Source organism: Erinaceus europaeus, chromosome 15, assembly GCF_950295315.1.
Source record: "Erinaceus europaeus chromosome 15, mEriEur2.1, whole genome shotgun sequence".
Classification (NCBI taxonomy): Eukaryota; Metazoa; Chordata; class Mammalia; order Eulipotyphla; family Erinaceidae; genus Erinaceus; species Erinaceus europaeus.
The window spans coordinates 8,746,078-8,766,040 of record NC_080176.1 but is presented as its reverse complement, the minus strand read 5'-3'; the positions used below and the strand labels follow the sequence as shown (position 1 = coordinate 8,766,040).

At 47.2% G+C, this 19,963-nt stretch overlaps 1 protein-coding gene and 1 pseudogene across 6 annotated transcripts in view; both read right to left on the bottom strand.

Annotated features, from left to right (window-relative positions):
• Window positions 1–19,963, bottom strand: part of ARHGAP17 (Rho GTPase activating protein 17) — a 134,612-nt gene that overhangs the window by 46,124 nt on the left and 68,525 nt on the right. For all 6 annotated transcript variants that reach the window (XR_009544961.1, XM_060172780.1, XM_060172777.1 and 3 more), the window contains exons 2-7: window positions 19,349–19,388; window positions 10,357–10,461; window positions 4,726–4,799; window positions 3,101–3,212; window positions 2,551–2,627; window positions 368–479 (exon numbers count right to left, since the gene is read on the bottom strand). Coding sequence is in view for 5 of the 6 variants with exons in the window: in XM_060172780.1 (XP_060028763.1) it covers window positions 368–479; window positions 2,551–2,627; window positions 3,101–3,212; window positions 4,726–4,799; window positions 10,357–10,461; window positions 19,349–19,388 (520 nt within the window). In the remaining variant the exon portion in view is untranslated. The remainder of the gene's footprint in view (window positions 1–367; window positions 480–2,550; window positions 2,628–3,100; window positions 3,213–4,725; window positions 4,800–10,356; window positions 10,462–19,348; window positions 19,389–19,963) is intronic.
• Window positions 13,556–18,260, bottom strand: LOC103116689 (transcription initiation factor IIA subunit 2-like; annotated as a pseudogene).

The following is a 19,963-nucleotide window of genomic DNA, read 5'->3' as shown; positions in this document are numbered from 1 at the left end:
AAAAAATTTTAATTATTTTTTAATATTTATTTATTTTCCCTTTTGTTGCCCTTGTTGTCCTCTCCTTTTTAAAAAAAAAAAAAACCTCTATTTTAAACAAACTTCTATGACTTTTCACCAAGTTCTAATAAAGTAAATAGACCTGAGAGATTTCATAAAAAAACAAAAAACAGCGTTATTCTGATTACAAAGTCATACACAGTCTTGACAAATAAAGGGAGACGAAAAACCACCTGTCATATATCCCAAGCAGGTTGATGGGAAACGTGCAAAGCTAATACTCTGCAACATTTGCCTTTTCAGGCTTCGTATGTGCAAAACTCAGAATGATCAACTCAACTGCATATAGATTAAGGGCTTTCCATACCTTGCACTGTTCTACTTTATTTCCGGCTTCGTCCATCTCTTCCTTGAGGGTGTCTATTTTGGATGGAAGCCCCTGAAAGTTGGTTCCTGAGGATTTGTGAGCCTGGTTCCACCTGTAAAACACAGATGTAGCCAGTATCTGAGAACTATTCAATAACTGTACAGAGCCAACCTTAGGGAGTCAGGAATCAGATGGAAATGGACTCTCCCCTGGCTCTTCTCACAAATGTGTTATTTAAAATTTTTTTTATTTGTTATTGGATAGAGACAGTGAGAAATTGAGAGAGAAGGGGGAGATAGAGAGGAAGAGAGACACCTGCAGACCTGCTTCACCGCCTGTGAAGCGACTCCCCGGCAAGTGGGGAGCCGGGGGTTCGAAGTGAGATCCTAACCGGTCCTTGTGCTTTGCACCACGTGCTCTTAACCCGATGTGCTACCACCCAGCTCCCTCACAAATGTGTTCTACCTGGAAAAGGTATGGGGACTTACGCATGTCAAGGACACTCAGATCACCGGTCAATGTCCTGGAGGACAGAGTGGAGGCGGGGGCCCTACCTCAGAGCTCTACAAAACAGACTGGCTGTCTGACATCAACCCACAAGACAGCAGCCTTCTGGGAGGGGGTTTTGCCTCCAGGGTTATTGCTGGTGGCTGGGTGCTGGCACTATAGAAGCTACTACTCCTGGCAGCAATTTTTTCCATTTTACTGAATAGGAGAGAGAGGAGGGAGAAGGGGAGGGGGCTGGGTGGTGGCACACCTGGTTGAGTGCACATGTTAGAATGTGCAAGGATCTGGGTTCAAGCCCCCCAGTCCCCACCTGCATCGGGAAAGCTTCACAAGTGGTAAAGCTGCATGTCTCTCTCCCTCTCTCCTCTCAAATTTCTGTGGTCTCTATCAAATAAATAAAGATAATAAAAATTTAAAAAGAAAGTCAGGGAGAGGAGGGGGAGGTAGAGAGAGAAAGAGAGAGAGAGAGAGAGAGAGAGAGAGATCAGTCACCTGTGGTTCTGCTTCACTGCTCATAAAGTGTCCCCCGCCCCTTTCCCTTGCAGGTGGGGAGCAGGGGCTTGGACCCGGATCCTTGTGCTTCATACTATGTTTGCTTAGTCAGGTGTGCCACCATCTGGTCTCCCTCTGGGAAGCTTATTAAGTGTCACAGAGACCCTCCTTTTTCAAAAGCTGCATCTCTTTCCTCTTTTTTAGATTTAATCCTATTACAGTTTGAAAAAATATTTTTATTTACTTTGGATAAAGACACAGAAAAACTGACATGGGAGGAGGAGATAGAGAAGGAAAGAGAGACACCTGCAGTGCCACTTTACCGACTGTAAAGGATCCCCCCCGATGCCGTAGGTGGGGAGCAGGGGCTTGAACCCAGGTCCTTGTGCACTGTAACACATGTGGAAAGGAGCCCTTCTTGACAGTGAAGGATGGTCACAGCTGTGTGGGGTTTCTTTTGAGGGAAAGGAGTTGCCAAGATCCTGTATTCATTTATCCCTACTCTCTAACCCAGATTCACTCATCCCTGCTCTACTCTGTGCCAAAAGCAAAGCTCTCTCCCCTGGGGACACTCACTTAGGTGTCCTTTGTCTATCTGCCTCCTTCCACCACCAGTTCACGGTGCCATGCTTGGGAGAACAAGGGCTAAAAGCAGGTGTCAGCAGACTGACCCTTGAGCTGTGGATTAAGTGTGTTACTGTGTTTTTCTCTCCTCTGTGTAGGGCATGGGGATGGTTGTGTATGTGTGTGGTGGTGGTGGTTGTGACATAAGATTGGCTATTTTATTTATTTATGTAAATTTCCTTATTGGGGAATTAATGTTTTACATTCGGCAGTAAATACAATAGTTTATACATGCATAACATTTCTCAGTTTTCCATATAACAATTCAACCCCCACTAGTTCCTCTGAAGGACCTGTATTTCCCCCACCCACCCACCCCAGAGTCTTTTACTTTGGTGCAATATTATTTATTTACTTAAAATATTTATTTGTTCCCTTTTGTTGTCCTTGTTGTTTTATTGTTGTAGTTATTACCTGCAGGGGCGTCACTTCCCAGGCGGTGAAGCAGGTCTGCAGGTGTCTATCTTTCTCTCCCCCTCTCTGTCTTCCCCTCCTCTCTCGATCTCTCTCTCTGTCCTATCCAACAACAAAGATTGACTATTTTTACAGTCTCCTCTTACCTGGCTCTGACCGAATCCCAGTCCAACACCAATTTAGCGAGCTGTTTCCTCTGTTTCTGGATGTTGGGAATCTCCATCTGGAACAGACACACCACATACCCAGTGGGAATAGCTGCTTAAGGATGTACAACTAAATACCGGGTAGTGTCATCATCAATTCACATCTCTTTCTTCTCCCCTAGGTAAAGGGTCCTACACCCTCAACTTAACTCTCCCTCCATTTCTCTTTCTTTCTTTCTTTCTTTCTTTCTTTCTTTCTTTCTTTCTTTCTCTCTTTTATTTTGCCTCCAGGGTTATCTCTGGGGCTTGGTGCCTGCACTACAAATAGCTGCGGGGCTCGAACCGGGATCCTCTCACCGGTCCTTGCGCTTCACACTATGTGAGCTTAACCCAGCGTGCTACCACCCAGCTCCCCTCTACCTGTTTCTATAAAGCTACTTGCCAAAGGCTCTGACTGTTGACGGTTAAGATTTTAGACACACGTGAGTCATTGGGTACCTATCCCACCCCAGTCCTTGGCTCTCCTGGGCTGCTCAGTGAGGGCACCCACCTCGGCTATGGTGTACAGAGGGTCCACAATCTCCTTCTCCACAAAGACTTCGTGCTGAGAAAGTTCAAAAGCAAGCTGGTTCTCAGCGTCTCCACACGTCTCCAGCATCTTCCTTCAAAAAAAACAAATAAAATAAAAACTAAGACACTCCAATGACAGAGCACATGTTTATCAAGTCAGGCACTGGTTACCAGCTGAGTGAGTGCTGCTCTCTGACTGATGGGAACATGTTATGGTGTTTCAACGCTGGGTCTTAAAAACAGTATAGCTGGGGCCCGACGGTAGCGCAGCGGGTTAAAGGCACATGGTGTGAAACGCAAGGCATAAGGACCCTGGTTCGAGCCCCCAGGCTCCCCACCTGCAGGGGGGTCACTTCACAAGCAGTGAAGCAGGTCTGCAGGTGTCTATCTTTCTCTCTCCCTCTCTGTCTTCCCCTCCTCTCTCCATTTCTCTTTGTCCTATCCAACAACAACAACAGCAATAACAACAACAACAAAATAGGAAAAATGGCCTCCAGGAGCAGTGGATTCATGGTTCAGGCACTGAGCCCCAGCAATAACCTTGGAGGCAAAAAAAAAAAAAAATATATACATTTAGAGTATCATCTAAGATACAAATAGTATGAAAAATAATAAGTATAAGATCACTTGGTTGTTCTGCTCTTCAAAAATAGCATGTCCTGTCTAAATGACTTAAAAAGGGCAGGGGGGAGATAGCATAATGGTTATGCAAAGAGACACTCATGCCTGAGGCTCCAAAGTCCCAAGTTCAATCCCCTGCACCACCATACACCAGCGCTGAGCAGTGCTCTGGTAAAATAATAATAAAATAAAATAAAAACAGATTTAAAAGTGGAGCAGTCCAGAAAGAGGTTCAGTGGGTGAAGAGTAGTACTTGCACACAGGTTCTGAATTCAATCCCCGGGCACCACATATGCCAGAGCAGGGTGATGCTCGCTGGTCTCTCTCTCTGTCTCTGCAAAATAAATCAATCTTTGAAGACAATAAAATAAATAATAATAATAAAGCTGTCTCCATGGTCAGGAAACACATTACTCTTGACATCAGGGACACTCTAGGGAGTACTCTTTACAGAAGTGATCTGTAAGGCCTGGAAGGGATGAATCAGGGGAGGGACTAGTTCTTTCCTTATACACAAACTCAGGGGGGAATAACCACCGAGCTTATAAAATGCTTCTGTGAACAGCTCTTGGTACCAGCCAGCCTGGCTCCTGCTGGAAGCAGCCTGAGGAGCTAACCCACGTCTTCCCAGGAGCCTGGGCCGTTCTGGCTCGTGGTCTCTGTGGTCAAGCAGGTGGCAGCACATTCACCATGTAGCTGCCCATGGGGCACATCCCCCTGCCCCGGCCCGCCCCTGCCCCCGCCCCCATCTTCACTGACTCCGAGCCAGTTTTTTCAAACAGAGAGAAAGAGAGAGAGAGAGAGATGGAGACAGAGAGAGAGAGAGGGAAAGTTACCACAGCACCAAAGCTTCCTCCCGTGAGGTGGGGGCCAGCTAGGCTTGAACCTGGGTCACCTGCAATGACTCACTAGCCAGGTGCACTATTCAGGTGAGCTACCCTGTGGGCCCCACCTGCTCTCTTCCCAAGGGCAGCCTGCTCTTACCCCAGGAGAGAGTCTTCCAGCTGACTGGATGCTTCCTGCACATTCTGGGCCAGCGCTGTCAGGGGGAGTTTTTTCTGGAAAGCAGAAAACAACATGTTTTTTTTTTTTTTTGTCCCCTTTCTCATTATTACTGATAACCATTCTCCAACACCAGCTGAGTCTCCTCATTCACTCTTTTTCTTCTCCAGGCAGCCTGTGCAGGGGGAGGGAGAGAGAGAGAGACAGAGAGAGAGAGAGCGCTGGCCTGTCTGGGGCTCCAAGGGATGGGGCTGTATGACTTTTTTTTTTTCATTTTTTTAAAAAAAAAATTATTTATTTTCCCTTTTGTTGCCCTTGTTGTCTTTTTTGTTGTTGTTATAGTTATTATTGTTGTTGTTATTGATGTCGTCGTTGTTGGATAGGACAGAGAGAAATGGAGAGAGGAGGGTAGACAGAGAGGGGAGAGAAAGACAGACACCTGCAGACCTGCTTCACCGCCTGTGAAGCAACTCCCCTGCAGGTGGGGAGCCGGGGGCTCGAACAGGGATCCTTAAGCTGGTCCCTGCGCTTTGTACCACTTGCGCTTAACTGGCTGTGCCACCGCAGGACTCCCTGCCCTTGTTGTTTTATTGTTGTAGTTATGACTGATGTTGTTGTTGTTGGATAGGACAGAGAGAAATGGAGAGAGGAGGGGAAGACAGAGAGGGGGAGAGAAAGACAGACACCTGCAGACCTGCTTCACCGCTTGTGAAGCGACTCCCCTGCAGGTGGGGCGCCGAGGGCTCGAACCGGAATCCTTATGCCGGTGTTTGCACTTTGCGCCACCTGCGCTTAACCCACTGCGCTATCGCCCAACTCCCTGCAAAACACTCTTGACTCCCAGCCTAGGTCCTTTTCCACCAGAAGCACCGGGACCCCAGAGGACCCCACCCCCACTCCACCCTGCCACCATCAGCCTCCTGCTGCCCTCCTTCCCAGAGTCCTTTGCTCTGGTGCGACTCGCCCAAGCCCAGTCCAAGTTCTTTGTATTCCTCTTTTTTTCTTCTTGTTTCTCAGGTTCTGCTCTAGAGCAAGATCATCCCATCTTTCTCTTTTCAGTCAAGTACGTACAGTGTCCGAGGTACTGGGGAACCTAAGACAAAGACTTTGCTTGCTCTGATTATCACAACAAACAGAGGCATTAAAATGCTCAATTTCAACTTTTTTTTTTTAACTGAGGTACTTATCCCTTTTATTTTATTATTTTTTTAATTTTTTAAAAATATTTTATTTTTTTTATTTATTCCTTTTTGTTGCCCTTGTTGTTTTATTGTTGTAGTTATTATTGTTGTTGTCGTCGTTGTTGGATAGGACAGAGAGAAACGGAGAGAGGAGGGGAAGACAAAGAAAGGGAGAGAAAGACACCTGCAGACCTGCTTCACCGCCTGTGAAGCGACTCCCCTGCAGGTGGGGAGTCGGGGTTCGAACCGGGATCCTTATGCCGGTCCTTGTGCTTTGCGCCACCTGCGCTTAACCCACTGCGCTACAGCCCGACTCCCATCCCTTTTATTTTTATCATTTCATTGGGGGGGGGGGTAATGGCTTGCGTTTTCTTTTTTTTTTAAATAATATTATATCTATTTACTTATTGGATAGAGACAGCCAGAAATTGAGAGGGAGGGGGTGATAGAGAGGGAGAGAGACAGAGATACCTGCAGCCCTGCATCATCACTTTCAAAGCTTTACCCCTGCAGGTGGGGACTGGGGGCTTGAACCTAGGTCCTTGCGCATTATAACATGTGCACTCAATCAAGTGCACCACCACCTAGCCTTACTGTATTTTCTTCTTTTTTTTTTTTTAAATTTATTTATTCCCTTTTGTCACCCTTATTGTTTTATTGTTGTAGTCACTGATGTCATCGTTGTTGGATAGGACAGAGAGAAATGGTGAGAGGAGGGGAAGACAGAGAGGGAGAGAAAGACAGACACCTGCAGACCTGTTTCACCACCTGTGAAGTGACTAACCCGCAGTTGGGGAGCTGAGGGCTCGAACCGGGATCCTTTCTCCGGTCTTTGAGCTTTGCTCCACCTGCACTTAACCCGCTGCGCTACCTTCCAACTCCCTATTTAAAGTTTTTTTTTCTTATCTTTATTTGTTGGGTAGAGACAGTCAGAAATCGAGAGGGCAGGGGGAGATAGAGGAGAGAGACAGAGAAACACTTGCAACCCTGCTTCACCACTCACTAAGCTTTCCCCCTGCAGGTGTGGTGTAGGGGGCTTGAACCTGGGTCCTTGTGCACTATACTGTGTGCATTCAACCAGGTGTGCCACCACCCACCCCCACTCTCCCCCCCTCTCCCCCCCCCCCCGGCAGTTTCCAATGGAAGGAACGGGGACACCCAACACTGGTGGTGAAGACAGTGCAGAATTATACCCGTTATCTCATAATTTTTAAAATCAATATTAAATCGCCAATAAAATTTAAAAAACCCTACTAAGCTAAAGGGTTTTCTTTTTCTTTTTTTTTTTAGATTTTTAAAATATTTATCTATTCCCTTTTGTTGCCCTTGTTGTTTTATTATTGTTGTTGTTATTGATGACATCGTTGTTGGATAGGACAGAGAGAAATGGAGAGAGGAGGGGAAGACATAGACAGGGAGAGAAAGACAGACACCTGCAGACCTGCTTCACCGCCTGTGAAGCGACTCCCCTGCAGGTGGGGACCCGGGGGCTCACACCCAGATCCTTACTCCCGTCCTTGCACTTTGCGCCACGTGCGCTTAACGCGCTGCTACCGCCCGACTCCCTGAAGCTTTCTTTAGGCAAGGGTGAGACAAGATTGGTTTCTATCTCAGGAAACCAACTCTGGGGGACAGATTAAAGACAGACTGCGGAAGAAAGCAATCAGAGACAGCAGGAGCTGAGTGCAAGGTGGGAGGTGAGCAGGTGTGGCCCAAACTGGAGGATGGGAGAGATGGAGCAGAGGAGAGGGACTGACTGGGAATAGCTTTGCAGGGGGACTCACAGGATTGACTAGCCAAACCAGGATGGGGTGGGGGTGTGGGGGGGGAGGAATACACCGGAAGGTAAGATAACTCTGGGTTTCTAGCTTGCATCACAGAGTGGGTGGAATTTAAGAGTCAACGCAGAGGGCGGAACTGGTTCTGCATGCCAACAAACTGAAGACGAGGGGCAGGAAATGTTCCGCTTGGTTGAAAATAGTTTATAAGTCCCTGGCCACAAGCACGTGAGTCAGAAGCCATGAGAAGAGAGGAAGTGGACCAGGGAATGTGACTGCAACAGTAAGCGAGGCAGAAAGGGCAGGTGGGGCGGGGCAGCGGCTGGGAAATGAGGAGGCGGAGGAGGAGGGGCTGGGTGGGGGCGCACCTGGTTGAGCGCATACACATTATCCCATGAGTGCAAGGACCTGGGTTCAAGTCCCCAGTCCCCATCTGCAGTGGGTATGCTTCTTGAGTGGTGAAGCAGGGCTGCCAGTGTCTCTCAGTCTCTCTCCCTCCCTCCTTTCTCAATTTCTCTGTTTCCTATTGAATAAAATATGGGGGAAAAAAAGGAAAAAAGTGGCCAGCAGGAGTGGTGAATTACTTGTAGTGCTGGCACTGAGACACAGCAATAACCCTGAAGGCAAAAAAGAATAAAGGAAGGAAGGAGGGAGGGAGGGAGGGAGGGAGGCAGTGAGCTGGAGAGGTGACCGTGGCCTGGGTCCTGATCAGCTAAAGTCAGCCAGCGCTTGTCCCCAATGCCCCCCACACCCCACATCTTACCTCTCCCAGGGTAAAGAGAGTAGAAAGAGAATGCGCTCGAAAGGAGGGTGAGGCTTTGACAGCAGGAATGTAGCAGTTAGTGCGGTGGCAACAGATCCTTTAAAATAAAAAAAAAAACAAAAACCTGCCAAGGGCTTGCAAAAGAAGCTTTTTTATTCTATTAAGAAAACTACTGGGAGTCGGGCGGTAGCGCAGTGGGTTAAGCTGAGGTGGCGCAGAGCGCAAGCACCGGCATAAGGATCCCAGTTTGCGCCCCCTGCTCCCCACCTGCAGGGGAGTCGCTTCACAGGCGGTGAAGCAGGTCTGCAGGTGTCTCTCTTTCTCTCCCCTTTTGTCTTCCCCATCTCTCTCTGTCCTGTACAACAACAATGACATCAATTACAACAATAAAACAAGGACAATAAAAGGAATAAATATTTTTTTAAAAAGATTAAAAAAAAAAAAGAAAAAGAAAATTACTGGGGGTGTGGTAGGGGTGTCTGCCAGGAGGTGGCTCTCTGGGTAAAGCACACACATTACTGTGCGTGAGGCACCAGGTTCGAGCTCCTGGGGCCACCACAAGGGCGTGTCGGCTTCACAAGAGGAGTGTTGCTACAGTGTCTCTCCCTTTCTCGGCTCTCTGTGTCTCTCACCCTTCTATCTAAAAGGAAAAAATAAATAAGTAGGGGCTGGGTGGTGGCGCATTAGGTTAAGCGCATGTGGCACAAAGTGCAAAGGACCGGCGTAAAGATCCCAGATCGGGTCCCCGGCTCCCCACCTGCAGGGGAGTCGCTTCACAGGCGGTGAAGCAGGTCTGCAGGTGTCTGTCTTTCTCTCCTCCTCTCTGTCTTCCCCTCCTCTCTCCATTTCTCTCTTCCTATCCAACAACAATGATGGCAACAAAAAACAGTAACAACAAGGGCAACAAAATGGGAAAAATAGCCTCCAGGAGCAGTGGATTCATAGTGCAGGTACCGAGCCCCAGCAGTAACCCTGGAGGCAAAAAGAAAGAAAGGAAAAGGAAAAAAAAAAAAAAAGAAAAAGAAAAAGGCCACTGGGAGCTGTGGGGTTATACAGGCACTGAACCCGAGATAATCCTAGTGGCAAAAAGAAAAAGAAAGAAAGGGAGGGGAGAGAAAGAAAGAAAGGAAAGCAGAAAAGGAGGGGAAGAAGGAGGGAGAGAGAAAGGAAGAAAGAAAGAAAGAAAGAAAGAAAGAAAGAAAGAAAGAAAGAAAGAAAGAAAGAGGGTGGAGGGGAGACAGCATCATGGTTATGCAAACAAACTCTCATGCCGGAGGCTCCAAGGTCTCAGGCTCAGTCCCCCGCACCACCATAAACCAGAGCTGAGCTGGTTAAATGAAAGAGAGAGAGAGAGAGAGAGAGGAGAGAGAGGGCAACTAGAGACACTCTATTCTCCTTCAGGGCACATGAATAACAGGGTGGCCCCTGGGAGCTGCTGGCAGCCAATTTGCAACCAAGAGGAACAGAACAGATATCGAAGGTGGCAGAGGGAAGAAAAGAGGAAACGGGGTTGTTGGCTACACCACTGAAATGCTAGACCAGATCTTCCTCATCCTCTCCCGGCCGGGCTGTGCAGTTACAGCCCATCAGTGGCTTCCATCTTTCTGCGTCAGTTAAAGACGGGGCTGTCAGCTTTGTGCCAGCAAAGGAGTCCTGGATGACAGGGGCATTCTCTCTCTGATCAGCGACAAATGGATTGAAAAGCATGTTGGAGGGGGGTGTGTGTGGGGGGGGGATGGGAACTCTGTGGAGGTGCAGCTTGTCCTCAGCACAAAGAAATGTCCTGGCTGGGCCAGTGGCAGGCGTCCCGAGTGTGACTATCAGGCTACGATGCCCGTCTGCTGCTGTCTGGGGGAAAGCAAACCCCAGTGTGGTCACACCAGGTACTCACATGTCTCCTCTCGGGGTCGGTGCCGTGCTGGCCCTGGAAGCAGGCGATCAGGCGCTTGTGGGAATGGTGGCACACCGAGCGCACCGTGTCCAGACGCCTCTCGATCTGGAGAGACAGACAAGCGGACCGTTGGCGGGGCTGGCAAGCAGTGACTGCAGCAGGGAGGGGAGGCAGCCTGAGGTCTGATGGGGGGAGAGGGGCTCGTGGAGGGGGCCAGGGGAGGGGGGCTTGGTTGTAAATGGTAACAGCTTCCAGTCATCTCCCTCGAGCCTCACCACTGCAGGAGCTGTGAACCAGAGGGCTCTGAGTTGTAGGGGGCTGTTGTGTATATTAGAGTGTGTTTAGCACAATGGCTGCCCAGCAAAGGACTGGTATTACTCTTCCTCCTGTCCCTCAGGGAACTAGCCATATCTCCAGACATTGTCCAATATCCCCCAGAAGCCTCACTCAGACAGATGGAGAAAACTGATCTCCAGAGCTGGGCAGTGGTGCACCTGGTTAAGCGCTCATAGTACGAAGTGGAAGGACCCGCGGCAGGATCCAGGTTCAAGCCCCTGCTCTCCACCTGCAGCAAAGGGGGTCCACTCCGTGAGCGGTGAAACAGGTCTGCAGGTGTCTCTCTCCCTCGCTTTTCCAACTCTCTCAATTTCTCCCTATCCTATCCAATAAAAATAAATGGAAAAATGGCCGCCAGGAGCAGTGGATTCCTAGTGCAGGTCCCGAGCCCCCAGCAATAACTCTGGAGGAAAAAAAGAAAAGAAAAGATTTCCTTGATGGGGTGAGTCTTGATGTCTTGAGGGCTGAGTTTAGGAGCAGGGAGAGGGGATGGTCATGACTGTAAGCTTGAATCAGAAAGAGAGGAGCAGTCAAGCTATACACTGGTTCCAGCAGAGCCCAGGTTCCAACCAGGCAAGCTACAAGTGAGCAGCAAGGCCCAGCCAGACCCAGTGCCAAGTGGGAAGACCCACAGGATCCTGGAGCAGCTCTCCTGTGCACACAGCAGCACCTCAGGGAGAAGACTCCAAAGAAATGTTCTTTAATCTAGATCTGAGATCTATGTTTTCAAAATCACTCCTGGGCTGGGGAGACAGCATAATGGTTATACAAACATTTTACATGCCTTAAGGGTCTGAGGTCCCAGGTTCAAACCCCAGCACTGCCATAACCTAGAGCTGAGCTAGGCTCTGGTTGGTTGCTCTCTCTCTCTCTTTCTCCCTGTCTCTCCCATTAAAATAAATATATGGGAGTCGGATACTAGTGCAGTGGGTTAAGCGCACATGGCGCAAAGCACAAGGACCAGCATAAGGATCCCGGTTCGAGCCCCCGGCTCCCCACCCGCAGGGGAGTCGCTTCACAGGCAGTGAAGCAGGTCTGCAGGTGTCTATCTTTCTCTCCCCCTCTCTGTCTTCCCCTCCTCTCTCCATTTCTCTCTGTCCTATCCAACAACAACATCAATAATAATAACTACAACAATAAAACAACAAGGGCAACAAAAAGAGAATAAATAAATATTTTTTAAAAATAAAATAAATATATGAGTAAATAAAATTTTTCATGAATAAAAAATTTTTTAAATCACTCTTACTGGATCTAGGATAGTGCCCTGGCTTTGCAACTTAAAAAAAAAAAAACAACCTTAATTTATCTGATAGACAGCCAGAAATTGAGAGGAAGGGGGAGACAGAGGAGGAGACAGAGAGACACACCTGCAGCCATGCTTCATCACTTATGAAGCTCCCCCTGCCTCCCTGCAGGTGGGGACTGGGGACTTGAACCTGGCTCCTTGTGCACTGTAACATGTGCCCTCAACCAGGTACAACACCACCTGAAAAACCACCCCACCCCCTTTTAAATTAACCTCTATAACACAACACGCAGCCCCTATGAAACCCTGACTTTGGGGACCCATGCACATCAGGGTCAGCTCTCCAAAATATGATTGCTAGGGAATGATTGTTTATGGCAAAGAAAGCTGCTTTTTACAGAAAGGAATGCCAAACATGTCTGTTCTGGTGACTCAGTAAGAATGAGAACAGGCCCTAGGGGAGGCTTTCTATTTTAAAGAAAAATCAACAAAGTCAAAGCAGAAATGTACCTCCTCCCAGAATATTGGGCCCACTGAGATGGTCTAGGCAGCTCTTCCTTGGCTCCAAGCCCTACAGGCCAGGACCCCAGTTGGGGCAGTCATGTTTCTATTTAGGAATCCATGCCACATCAGTTTCCCCAGATCTTATAATGACCAGTTTGTTATTATTACTGTTATTATTTTTTTAAATATTTATTTATTCTTTTTTGTTGCCCTTTTACTGTTGTAGTTATTATTAATGTTGTTATTGATCTCGTCGTTGTTGGAGAGGACAGCGAGAAATGGAGAGAGGAGGAGAAGACAAAGAGGGGGAGAGAAAGACAGACACATGCAGACCTGCTTCACCACCTGTGAAACGACTCCCCTACAGCTGGGGAGCTGGGGGCTCGAACTGGGATCCTTATGCCTGTCCTTGCACTTTGCGCCACGTGAACTTAACCCACTGCGCTACTGCCCGACTCCCTATTGTTGTTATTATGTTACAGCACCATAACCCTGTGCATGTATAATACCACTTGGCCGACATTTTCATTCTCTTCATTTCAAAAAGAGAGAGACTCTACTGCACCACTCCACTCTCTCCCCCCCTTTATTTTTTTGAGTTTTAAAATGAATTAATTAAATTCATTTATTTATTTTGCCTCCAGGGCAAATTTTTTATTTTGCTGGGGCTCGGTGCCTGCACTATGAATCCACTGCTCCTGGAGGCCATTTTTTTCCCTTTTTATTGCCCTTGTTGTTTATTGCTATATTATAAGGGTTATGTGAGAGGTTACAGACTTGTAAATTTCTCTAGTGGAATTCTCTAATGGTATATAATACAGTGTAGTCATTTCTGCAATGTTAGAATAAATAAATTAAAAAAAATACTCACAACAATGAGATACCACTTCACTCCTGTGAGAAGGTCATACATCAGAAAAGGTAACAGCAGCAAATGCTGGAGAGGGTGTGGGGTCAAAGGAACCCTCCTGCACTGCTGGTGGGAATGTCAATTGGTCCAACCTCTGTGGAGAACAGTCTGGAGAACTCTCAGAAGGCTAGAAATGGACCTACCCTATGATCCTGTAATTCCTCTCCTGGGGATATATCCTAAGGAACCCAACACATCCATCCAAAAAGATCTGTGTACACATACGTTCTTGGCAGCACAATTTGTAATAGCCAAAACCTGGAAGCAACCCAGGTGTCCAACAACAGATGAGTGGCTGAGCAAGTTGTGGTCTATATACACAATGGAATACTACTCAGCTGTGAAAAATGGTGACTTCACCGTTTTCAGACGATCTTGGATGGACCTTGAAAAAATCACGTTGAGTGAAATAAGTCAGAAACAGAAGGATGAATATGGGATGATCTCACTCTCAGGCAGAAGTTGAAAAACAAGATCAGAAAAGAAAACACAAGTAGAACCTGCACTTGAATTGGCGTATTGCACCAAAGTAAAAAGACTCTGGGGTGGGTGGGGAAAATACAGATCCAAGAAAGACTTAGAGGACCTAGTGGGGGTTGTATTGTTATATGGGAAAATGGGGAATGTTATGCATGTACAAACCATTCTACTTACTGTTGAATGTAAAACATTAATTTCCCAATTAAAAAAAAAAGTAAAAAAAAATACTCTCGTCTAAGCTTCTCTTCAAAAAAGTGAACAACAGAAATGGCATTTAAAAAGCCGTTGTTTTCTATTCATTCTGTAGTATTGGAGCCAGTATTTTTACCATCACAGGCTACAATTTTGGCTTTATTCACTTGAATGAGTTCTGTCACTTCTCTGAATTCAACATCATTCAGTACAAAAGTCCAGACGTTGTTGCAGAATCGGTACATGGTCAGTGAGCCCCTGAATTTGACTCTGTTCCTAACTCTCTGAGCCAATGCTGAATTGACTGCCTTGTCAAACTGAAGTAGAAATTGAAGGGCAAGTTGGGGGTGAGGGAATGATCTGTTGAGATGGTAGGAGTTCATCCAGGCTCTTTTGAAGACTGTTTCCCAAGGTGGCATTTCTGTATAACTGATATGCCGTGTGCTTCAGGAGAAAGAAACTGCCTTTCTTATTCACGCTTGCATGGATGTTCTTTACACCAAGAGGTCTGGGAAGGTAACCAAATCTGCCTGTGGCGTGTGCCCAGGTGACTTTGTGGAGTTCCGTGTGGTGAGGCCTAAAGTCCTAAAGAGGCTGTGGGGCAGCTCTTCCCGCCGCAGGACAGACAGACGTCCAGCAGGAGGCGGCTATTCTTCTTCTTCTAGCGTTTGCCCTTCTTCCGTAGCCAGTCAACAGCGTCAGGTTGAGCCTGATGTAAAGTTTCGAGACCTCCTTTGAATCTGGAGAGGTGGCAGTCGTTGACTATGTGGGTCATAGTCTGTCTGGAGCCGCAGGGGCAGTTCGGGTCGTCTCTGGCTCCCCAGCGATGGAACATAGCGGCGCACAGGCCATGGCCTGTTCGATAGCGATGGAGAGGCGGCTATATCCCAGACCTTCTCTTCGGTTGCCTCAGTTAATCCAGGGCTGAGTCTCTCTCTCTCTCCCTTTTTTTAAAAAAAATATTTATTTATTTTCCCTTTTGTTACCCTTGTTGTTTTATTGTTGTCGTTATTGATGTCGTCGTTGTTGTTGGATAGGACAGAGAGAAATGGAGAGAGGAGGGGAAGACAGAGAGGGGGAGAGAAAGAGACACAGCTGCAGACCTGCTTCACCGCCTGTGAAGAGACTCCTCTGCAGGTGGGGAGCCGGGGGCTCCAACTGGGATCCTTAGGCTAGTCTCTCTCCCTTTTTTATTTTTAAAAAATTTATTTATTCCCTTTTGTTGCCCTTGTTTTATTGTGGTTCTCTCTCCCTTTTTAAAAGTATTTAATAGCGGGAGTCGGGCAGTAGCGCAGCGGGTTAAGCGTACGTGGCACCAAGCGCAAGGACCAGCATAAGAATCCTGGTTCAAGCCCCAGCTCCCCACCTGCAGGGGAGTTACTTCACAAGCGGTGAAGCAGGTCTGCAGGTATCTCCTGGCCCATAAGGGGCAAATTTGAAAGCATTGGGAAACTGATCCACACTCTTCATTTCCCATAGGAGCAATGCACTAACCCCCAGCTCTGTTTCCCTCTGATTCCAGTCTCCACAAGAACGTATGGTCTACTGGGGCAAGGGCTTGGGTCTGTTTTGTTCACTGGCTCATCCTGGGCTCCAGGGACATGAACAGAAGGTGTCCGCTTAGGAAAAAAAAATTTTTTAAAAAAGGGGGATAAAATGGTAGCTCCCATGCTCCTGGGATTTGTAGTTTTCTGGGGGTGGGGGTGGAGAGATAGCCAAGTCAATAAAATAAGAAGGAGGCGGGGGAGATAGCATAATGGTTATGCAAACAGACTCACAGGCATGAAACTCCAAAGACCCAGATTTAATCCCCCACACCACCATAATAAGCTAGAGCTGAGCAGTGCATTGTTATCTCTCTCTCTGCACCTCTCTCAAAAATAAAATATTAAAAATAATAAATTAATTTAATTAAATCAGAAAGCAGTCTCTCCCACTGCTTCAACAGAGCTCTAAGAAAAAAGGTAGAAGATACCAAGCAACAGCAAGGACGATTCACACCAGAAACAAAATATCCTTTGTGGCTTTCCCTGTGCCCTGTTAAGCCGTCCTAACAGCCTTCTGAAACAGGTGCTACTATTGAGTCTCATTTTACAGAAGTGGAAACTGAGGCACAAGGAGGCTAAGGCAGTCCGGGAGGTCACAGAGCTACTGGGAGGCAGAGCTGGGTAGCTGGGCACCAGACTCCATGCCTTCAACTAGCTTTCTTATTCTGTCAAGTGAAAACGACCAGGAGTCAGAGTGGGAACACATCTGCAGCCGTGATGGCGGATACAGTGTATACATCTGTGTTAAAAACTAACTAATGGGGAGTCAGAGTGTAGCAGCAGGTTAAGTGCACATGAGCCGAAGAGCAAGGACCGGGGTAAGGATCCTGGTTCGAGCCCCCGGATCCCCACCAGCAGGGGAGTCACTTCACAAGCGGTGAAGCAGGTCTGCAGGTGTCTTTCTTTCTTTCCCCCTCTGTCTTCCCCATCTCTCTCCATTTCTCTCTGTCCTATCCAACAACAACAACATCAATAAAACAAGGGCAACAAAAGGGAATAATAATAAAAAAAATTTTTAAAAAGAAAAGTGCTGGAGCCAGGCTGTGGTATACCTAGTTAAGCGCTCACATTACAGTGCACAAGGACCCAGGTTCAAGCCCCTGATCCCCACCTGCAGGGGGAAAGCTTTAGTAGTGGTGAAGCAGGGTTGCAAGTGTCTATTTTTTCCCTCTCTATCTCCCCCTTCCCTCTCAATTTCTCTCTGTCTCTATACAAAAATAAACAGATAAATAAATAAACAAATAAATAAATGGGAAAATTGCTTAAACAATTCTACCTGCAAAAGACTGTCATGATGCGGGCTGGTGAGAGTGCATTGCTCTAAATGATGCCAGCTCCTTCTGTCCAGAGTCAGAAAGTCACCTGGTTAAGTGCTCACATTACAGGGCACAAGGACCTGGATTCATGTCCCCAGTCCCCACCTGCAGGTGGAAAGCTTTGTGAGTGGTGAAGGAGGGTTGCAGGTATCTCTTTTCTCTATCCCTCTTTGTCTTCCCCTCTCCTATCACTTTCTCAGTTTTTACTCGATAACAAATAAATAATTAAAAAAGAAAGAAAGTCACCTGGGAGAGATCTCAGGTCTTTGGGGACCTGCTGGAGGCTATGGAGGCCAGAAGCAGGGAGCCAGGTGAGCAGGTTAAAGAAAAAGATGAGAGAGATGGGGTTTCGTCCTGCCTCAAGTCTTCGGGTGAGCGTGGGGATGGGTGGGGATGGGTGCGGCTGGTGAAGTGCTGTAGCTGTGTACAAGAAGTCCCAGGCCACGGCCCAGGAGGTGCCACAGCAAATAGAGCGCAGGATTTGAAAGCATTCCGTCCTGAGTTCGATTCCCAGACACTACAAATGCCAGAGTGATACTTTGTCGCTCTCTCTGCCTCTCATGTATAGATAGATCTTTGGGAAGGGAGGGAGGGAGGGAGTGTAGGTGGTGGTGCAGCTGGTTAAGTGCACACACTACAGTGCACAGAGACCTGGGTTCAAATCCCTGATTCCCCCCATCTGCAGGGGGAAAGCTTCACGATTGGTGAAGCAGGGCTGCAGGTGTCTCTCTGTCTCTCTCTCTATCTTCCCCTCCCCTCTCGATTTCTGTCTCTGCCCAATCATAAAAAAGAAAATTAGTAAAATAAGTAGATCTCTTTTTAAATATATATATTTAAAGATTTTATTTGTTTTATTAATGAGAAAGATAGGAGGAGAGAAAGAAAGGGCCAGACATCACTCTGGTACATGTGCTGCCGGGGACTGAATTCAGGCCCTCATGCTTGAGAGTCTAGTGCCTTAACCACTGCACCACTTCCCAGACCACTTTTAAATATATTTTTAACTTTATTTATTAGATAGCCAGAAATCAAGAGGGTAGGGGGAGATATAGAGGGGGAGAGACAGAGATATACCTGCAATCCTGCTTCACCACTCATAAAGCTTTCCTCCTGCAGGTAGGGACTAGAGGCTCGAACCCAAGTCCTTGTTCACTGTAACATGTGCTCAACCAGGTGTGCCACCACCCACCCTAACCCCAATAAATGGATCTCTAAAACATAGAAAGCTCAAGTTCTCCTGAGAAAATTCCCCAGACCCAAAGCTAAGATAAGGAAAACTGTTGAGAGGTGAGAAGGAGACAGACAGACAGACAGACAGACACACACACACACACACACACACACACATACACACACACACACACCGCCATCGCCCCGGCAGGGAATGGTCCTCTCTAGTGAGGACAGTGGAGTTTAGGCTAATGGGTCTTGCGGTGGTGGTCTGACAGGTCAGGGCACTGTCACTGATTTTATAAGTCCCTCAGGAGCCAAACTCGGGCCAGAGCTGGGGAGCAGTGGTGTTGGAAAGCGAGGCTGGAGGCAGTGGGACCTTCTGCTGAAGCTGGCAGGGTTTGTGCCACTAAGGGCACCACCATGACCAGAGCTTCCTTGGTGGCCCTGGGCTGGCCAGGTCTCTCCTCAGCCCTCGCCTCAACATCTGGCCCCTGAAAGCAAGGTTAGCTCTATTTCACACCCATGTTTGTTTTTTTGTTTGGTTTGGTTTGGTTTTTTACCAGAGCACTCACTGCTCAGCTCTGGCTTACAATGGTGGTGGTGGGGGAATTGAATCTGAGACTTTGTTGCCTCAGGCACCAGAGTATCTTTTTCGGTTCCTCTTCTTGAAGACCACAAAACTCAACTGCTTTACTTTCCTGCTCTGAAATATTCCAATAGCTTGTCTTGTATTTCAGGTTTAAAAAAATAATAAGCTTCAGTTCTCGTTTATTCCTCACCCCCTTCATGTGGCTTTAAACAGTTTACTTTGAATATTTTTATTAATTTATTTATTTTGGATAGAGACGGAGAGAAGTTGAGAGGGAAAGGGGAGAAGAGGGTGGGAAGTGGGGAGAGGGGGTGGGAAGTGGGGAGAAGGGGGCTAGGCAGTGGTGCACCCAGTTAAGCACCCATATCACCATGCACAAGGTCCAGGGTTCAAGTCTCTGTTCCCTCCCTGCAGGGAGAATGTTTTAAGGAGCAGATCTGCAGGTAGGTGTCTCTTTTTCTCTCCCCTTCTCTATTTCCCTTCCCCTTTCAAATTTCTCTCTGTCCTGTCAAGTAAAACTAAAAATAAAAAAGGGGGGGGAGACCTACAGCACTGATTTACTGCTTGTGAAGTTCCCCTCCTGCAGCTAAGAACCAGGGGCCTGAACCTGGGTCCTTGCAGTGTGTGAGCTCAACCAGGCAAACCAATCACTACCCAACCCCAAACTGTTTTTGCAAGACTTTATATTTTTGTTACCTGTAACAGATCTTCACTGAGGACTTCTGTCTTCTCGGCTCTGTGAGGAAAAATTAAAAGAGTTCAGAGTTAAGAAATGAAAAGGTAACCTGTTTCCTAAATAGAATAATAATTATTTTGGAGTTTACAACAAAACAAGGTAGAAATGAATGACAATGTGCAAAGAAATTGTTCCTTTTTTTTTTTTTTTTTTTTGGTATCAAGAGAGCAACTTCAGCAAAATCAAAGAAAAACAGGGGCTGGGCAGTGGGACACCCAGCACTAGTGCAAAGACCTAGGTGTAAGCCCTTGGTCCCAACTGTGGGGGGAGGAGGTGGGGGGAGCAGAAGCTTTATAAGGAGTGCTGCAGATGTCTCTCTATCTCTCCCTTCCCTCTAAATTTCTCTCTGTAACAACAACAAGCTGGCAAAGAATAATGATCCGGGAGGTGGTGCAGTAGATAAAGCATTGGATTCTCAAGCATGAGGTCCCAAGTTCCATCCCCGGCAGCATATGTACCACAGTGATGTCTGGTTCTTTCTCTCTCTCCTCCTATCTTTCTCATGAATAAAATAATAAGTAAATTATGGGGAAAAAAAGAACACGTGATCTTGAACTGCTAGTTATCAGAGTCAA